The 6,640-nt window shown below is 36.9% G+C and overlaps 1 protein-coding gene across 1 annotated transcript; it reads left to right on the top strand.

Annotated features, from left to right (window-relative positions):
* Window positions 1-1,595: 1,595 nt before the first annotated feature.
* On the top strand, window positions 1,596-3,995 carry foxi2 (forkhead box I2). The gene is made up of 2 exons (XM_034013190.3): window positions 1,596-2,239; window positions 2,588-3,995. The coding sequence occupies exons 1-2, from the start codon at window positions 1,645-1,647 to the stop codon at window positions 3,139-3,141; spliced, it is 1,149 nt and encodes a 382-aa protein (XP_033869081.1). The 5' UTR covers window positions 1,596-1,644; the 3' UTR covers window positions 3,142-3,995.
* The last annotated feature ends 2,645 nt before the right edge of the window (window positions 3,996-6,640 follow it).

Genomic DNA, 6,640 nt, shown 5'->3' with positions numbered 1-6,640 from the left:
TTACTACTACGACTACTGCTAATATGTATCATTGTGATATGTACACATAAACTGTCTTTCTTTTTGTTCTTATTTGTCTTTTATTTTAGCTTAAAACGGAGAGATGTAAAGCCTCGATGTGTCCCGTTTAGAGTTCGTGGGCGTACAGTGTACCCTTATGCAACATCTGTTATTTGTTTCTCCAAGGTGTAATATGTTTGGTTAAACTATCAGTGTAACATTACATTAAAACATGTTGGGAAATGTTTTCATGTAATGTAAATATGATCTTATGGTATCACCTATAGCTAGGGCCTTTAAACGCTCAATTAGAAATACTCAAATAAATTTAATAAATTCAATGACAAACGGTTGGACTATATAAGTCTTTTTTAAGGTTTTCTAGTCGAAACGTTTGTCATTGAATTTATTAAGTTTCTTTTAGTATTTCTAGTATAGTACCAACTAAATTGGAAACTACCTTGCGTAGGCCTATATACTGAATATCAGTTGTTTGAGAATTTAACTTAAAGCTTACGCAACATATTTGTAAACACGTTTTAATAATTAATAATTATTTGTTTTGATAACACTTGTTGCAAGCGATATATGTTTGATTCTCAATATCTGTGTTTACAGCACACACTTTTCTAAACTGTACCGCTTCTGTGTGGTTCTTATTCAGAGAAACACAACGGGGTTTTTCCTTAACCCGTTTATTTATGTATTTATTTTGGAAACTTATGATCAAAACACGAAAAAGTCGGCGTTTATAGACTGTTGCACGAGTGTGTTTTATTTGGAACAGGTGAATGGAAATAATACAATAGATAATGGAAATTTCAAAAACGAAATGCTTTGTATGTTGTTGCCATTAATTGATGTAGTTATTAATAGGCTTTTAAGTTTGGGGGGGGGGTTTTTCCGCATAGCTAGCTGATTTATTTGAATCAGGAATATTTAATGATATTGTATATAAAAAGTATATGCTCAAGCTAATATAAATATATTAATATAAATTAACAAGTTTAAACACAAACAGTGTTGTCCTGAATAATTTCCCTTTGTGTTTATTCATTTATTTATATGTATTATACTGTATTGTGTAGATCTCTGCTATTCAATATTATCCATGCCATCTGAAGAATTAAACTGCGGCACGGCGGGTAGTTTTGTAATGTGTATAGTGGTCTTGTAATACGAAGTACAAAGACAGAAAGGGATTAAATGGCATGATTACAGTCCAGATCAAAGGGAATTAATTATTTAGGTGGTAAACTGTTCTTAAACTTTGGGGCGATATTCCTGTTAAATACCCACAGGCGTTAAAAAGTTGTCTGTAGCTGCGATAGATAGGATGGGAGGGGAGGCGGGCTACAATCAATGACAATAAAATGATGATCTCATGTCCCTCTGATTGGTTACGGGCGCTTTCCTTGGCCACACCCCTTCTGTTTATAGCGTTCCAACTGGTCCCCTGAGAGTCACCGACTAAGGAACTCCCTCTGCACAGCCCCTGCGTGGGTCGGGGTGGGGCGGGGGTGGAGACTCGCGCCTAACAAGGAGGTATAAATAGTGCCTCCCAGGCCCATGGTTTGGCACTTGTTGTTATACTGAACACCTTGAGAAAAAAAAAAAGTTTTTAAGTGGGTGCCTGTGGAGATTATGAACTCAATTGATTCGCAAGCCCACCAGCAGAGTTCTCCAGTATCAAGCCCACACCAACCCCACCCCAAAAGCGCACAGGAAGCTCCAGAGATGACTGTGTATTGTGACAACTTCAGCATGTACCACCAGCAGAACCTCCACACCTCGCAGCGGCCGACAAACTATGGACTCGGGGACTATGCTCCGTCAAGCAACCCCTACCTCTGGCTCAACGGACCCGGGGTGAACAGCTCCTCTCCATACTTACACGGGAACAATTCAGCTTCCTTCATGCCCCCTTCCTATGGATCTCAGAGGCAGTTTCTGCCCAATTCTGCGGGCTTAGGAGGGGCTGACCTGGGCTGGCTGTCCATAGCTAGCCAGGAGGAGCTCCTGAAGCTTGTGAGACCCCCGTACTCGTATTCTGCTCTCATTGCCATGGCGATCCAGAACGCGCCGGAGAAGAAACTAACTTTGAGCCAAATCTATCAGTACGTGGCAGAAAACTTTCCGTTCTACAAGAAGAGCAAAGCGGGGTGGCAAAACTCCATCAGACATAACCTGTCACTGAACGACTGCTTTAAAAAGGTGCCCAGAGACGAGGACGATCCGGGTAAGATTATCACCTATATAGGCTACTTCTTACAGAAATATTTATTAAATGTCATGTATTATCTGTGTATGTATAGTGTGTATAATTTCCATCATACATTTTGCATTCAGTCTTTACACAGTAAAATGTATTGGCAATCACAGTCGCATCTGGTTAAAGAAAAAAAAAAAAACCAGTTAAAGCGCATTGACTTAACAGGCTAATGAAGGTGTTTTGTGTCAAACTTCAGTTGCCATTTATACATAAAGGGTTGCTATGGTGCACCAGTTGCTGACTGGAAAATAAGGTTGTCTAATAAGAGGTTTTATTTATTTATTTATTTATTTATGTATTTATTTATTCTTATAGGAAAGGGCAACTACTGGACCCTGGACCCGAACTGTGAAAAGATGTTTGACAATGGCAATTTCCGTAGAAAGAGAAAGCGCAGGTCAGACACCAGCAACGGGATCAATGGCATCTCCAAACCCGAGGAAGTGCGCCCCACCCCGGCGTTAAAGTCTGCAGAGAGCCCGTCGATCATAGAGCCTTCCTCCCCAGAGCTGGAACCCGTCACGGAGGATCATAAAAGTTCCCCAACTCCAGGAATGAACTCCAGTCCTTGCTTCAATAACTTCTTCAGCAGCATGAGTGCAATCGGCACGGGGCCTGTAAACAGACAGGTGTCGCTGGGGATCATGAACGAGCTTTCTCAGCGTAACATCTCCGGACTGAACTCGTACTCCTCTAACGGTTCACACGAGAGTGGCAGCAGCACGGACCTTACAGACACTCTGCACCTCAACCGAACGGGTTACTACAACTCCTTCGCCGGAAATCAGGCGAACCAATTCAACGGCCATTTCTACAACAGTTTTAGCGTGAACAGTTTAATATACCCCAGAGAAGGGACTGAGGTGTAGAGACACTGGGTGAAAAAAACGATTGGTATTTTTTTTTAAAAGCCTCGTAGTAGAAACGCCTTAGTGGAAAGAACCCAAAACCATTCAATATAGAAACATTGGTGTTGGGTCATGTTCATTATCAGCCAAAACTGCCCTGCTTGTTAAATATTAAGTGCATATAGCACAAAGCCTCCTATTAAGTATAGTCACGTACTTAAATCTGCGTGTGTCGTCCAGTTATTTAGTGCCACTGCTGTTATGTAATCTAAAACCCAGTAACCGGGACACTTAGTGGTTTTTTTTGCACTGAACAATCACTGTGTTCTTTAGGATATAGTAAATATTTACTGAACTGAGAGAAGATGCTGTAATTGATATATGGCTACTTGCTGTAGGCTATATCGTACTGTACTTGAAAAACATTTACACAGACGAGTGAGATTGATGTCTCTTGGACTGTAGTTGAAACACGATGAAAATGCAATGCATCGATCAAAGGAGTAGGTTTACTTATTTGAAGGTTATTTTAAGATGAGAATCATATTTCTCGTCTTATATTTTGTCTCGATGTTTTATATACAAAACAGAAATAACAACAACTACATTTTACAAAAGAAACTGCCGAAGGAAAACAACTTTTAATTGTTTTCCAACTGTTAGAAATTATTTTTCGTAGCCTACATGAAAACGTTTTTCTATTGACTTCAAATACGTTAGTTTGCTATTCATGTAAATATATATTTGTATTTCTATATTTTTGTAAATTATGCCATTCAAATTGTACTTATTTATAAGCTGCAAAGTGACGTACAAATGTAATTTTGTTTTAACGTAGATTGTAAAAAAAATCATAATAAAAAATATGAACTAAACGTCGGCTTTCTGAGTTTATTACAATCTGGAGTATCACCATGAGTATTTAATTTTCATCATTTCTGACTGAACGCAATTTATGCTAATCACAATTTGAAGGTATTTGATTACTTAAGACAAACGACTAAACAAAACAAGTTCGTTTAGTTCAAGTCTTGTTTAGTTATTAAAGTTATTTATGTTTGATCTGTAAGACACATGTCCGCACATATATATTTTGAAAAAAATAATTTTGTCAGCTATAATAATTGTTATCAGTGGTCTATGAATTTAACTGAAAACCAGAGTAAACACCAACATAAGTGTAAGCTCGTGTTATTCCGCTGTGGAAGAAAGAATACTGCCAGCATGCCAACTTTGAAAACCTTGGAACACTTCAGCTGAAGTTCGGGCTAAATTTCCCGTCATCAAAAACAAGAAGTTAATGACGGCAAGTGCACGCATGTGCATTGTATATCAAACAGGTTAAATGGTCGGTCCCCGGTTGGCTGCATTGTTTTAACTCATTGCAAGTCAAGGGGTTAAGAAACTGCTGTGAGGTTGCAAGATTTTAATATTTTCTTCATGCGTATTTTGTGCCCGCAATAGGCTTTTGTTTTCTTGAGTAGGCCTACTAGATTGGGTTAGAGTGAGATGCAGTGAACCCTTTCCTTTTCAACAATACAAAAAATGCCGCAAACTTTCCACACAGAGAAAGAAAAAAAAAGAAAAAGAAAAAAAAAACACATCAAGATGATGGGATTCGCCTTTTGTCTAATAACAATTGTGCAAAGAAGTGAGCTTTGGCAACACACTTAAATTGATCTGTCTTGCAATTTGTTGTGCAAATAGATTTTTTCCCCAATTCTGATAATTATTGCTTTCACTATTTTGATTGCAATTTTGCAAAGCAGGAACCGTTTTTTTTGTGTTTGTTTTGTTTTGTTTTTGTTTTTGGTAGATTTGTGTAACGGGTGCTTGCTTGTTGTATAGGCAATAGGTAAGAAAGAATCATCTGTGTCATATTGGAAGTGAATTCGGTTTGCTGAATGTTTAAATAAACGCTACGGGTAGGCCTACTTAGAAACAAAATAATGTAGTGGACATTTCTATTTCTTATTTTTCAAGAAACACAAGATTGTTCCATTTTAGTTGTGCATTATAAACATAAAACATTTATTAATGTTGAATGATTGGTTGTTAAGCATGTTTACAATTCAGTTATAGCTGAAATAATTGGACACTTCAGTGTTCGTTTCTACACATGCTTATTTATAGTGTAATTTCTTGAATCTTCATTTCACATATATGAGCTGCACATGATGCCGTAAAAGTTACCGAATACAACAGGTACAGCGAATGTATGTGTGTCTCAGTTAGGACCAGACTTCCTTGATCTTCCCGAGTCAGGCGAGGTAATTAAATAATAATAATAATAATAATAATAATAATAATAATAATAATAATAATAATAATAATAATAATAATAATAATAATCTAGAAAGTTGCTGCAGAGTAAACGTAACAGATCAACTTTCTTTAAGTGTGCCAATTTGCAATATTGGCCAACAGTTTTAGTTCAGTTGCAGTTTTACATTTTAATAGTGGCACGTTGTTCATTTTCATATGGTTTGCCATATTAAGCATGAGGGTTTCAGATGATTGGCCAATATCTTTTGGTGTGCTATGGAATCCATTTTACCATGTATTGAAACTAAACTTCCTGTGCCATTAGAGGAAAAACAGCTCCATATAAGGATATTACCACCTGTATGCTTGACAGTAGGTCTGGTGTTCTCACCAGACTTTCTCCAAAAGTAACAACTATCAGTGTGACCAAATAGATTGATTCTCTTTCCTTGTGACGTTTTCCTAAGAGTGGCTTTTTCCTTGGCCTGCGACCATTGAGACCTTCACCATGCAATACTCGAACTATGGTTAAAATGGAAACCCCAGTCACACTTGCAGCCAATTCACTTTGAATATCTTTGGCAGTCAATCTCAGATTGTTATTAACCTTCCTCACAATTCTTTTACTTGTTCTTGGTGAAAGAACCTTCTTTCTTCCAGACCGACAGAGTGTTGTGACAGTACCATGAGTCTTGTACTTCTTGATTATAAGAAACAATAGTTGAACTGGGATACTCAAATGTTTGCAAATCTTCTTGTATCCTTCTCTATCTTTATGAAAATAAATAATTTTCTGCCTAAGGTCTTCAGATAGCTCTTTACTTTTTCCCATATTGACTTATTGGTAATAACAGCAGTCATCCTATGCCTAATCCTTTTATACTCTCTAAGAAAGTTCACCCACAATCCAGCATTTTCTAGACTTTTCTGGAATTAGGTTCTGCATTATCATATTGAAATTTCTAACACCTTGTAGACAATACTATCATGGCATCAAAGGGTATGAATACTTTTGAATTAGCATTTTTAGAGTTTTGCCAAAAAATTGCTGAAGTAAATAATTGTAGACATCTGTTTCTTGTAAGTTTTTTTTCCTCATCTACAAAAGCAAAACTGTTGCTACAAAAGATTTTTCCTATAATTATTTGTTTTCAAGAAATTTCTAGAAATTATACATTTCCATTGGGGTATGTACACTTGTATCTACAACTAATATATATATATATATATATATATATATATATATATATATATA

This window comes from Acipenser ruthenus, chromosome 2 (genome assembly GCF_902713425.1).
Source record: "Acipenser ruthenus chromosome 2, fAciRut3.2 maternal haplotype, whole genome shotgun sequence".
Classification (NCBI taxonomy): Eukaryota; Metazoa; Chordata; class Actinopteri; order Acipenseriformes; family Acipenseridae; genus Acipenser; species Acipenser ruthenus.
Note: the sequence above shows the minus strand (reverse complement) of the source record. Positions and strands in the feature narration are given on the sequence as shown.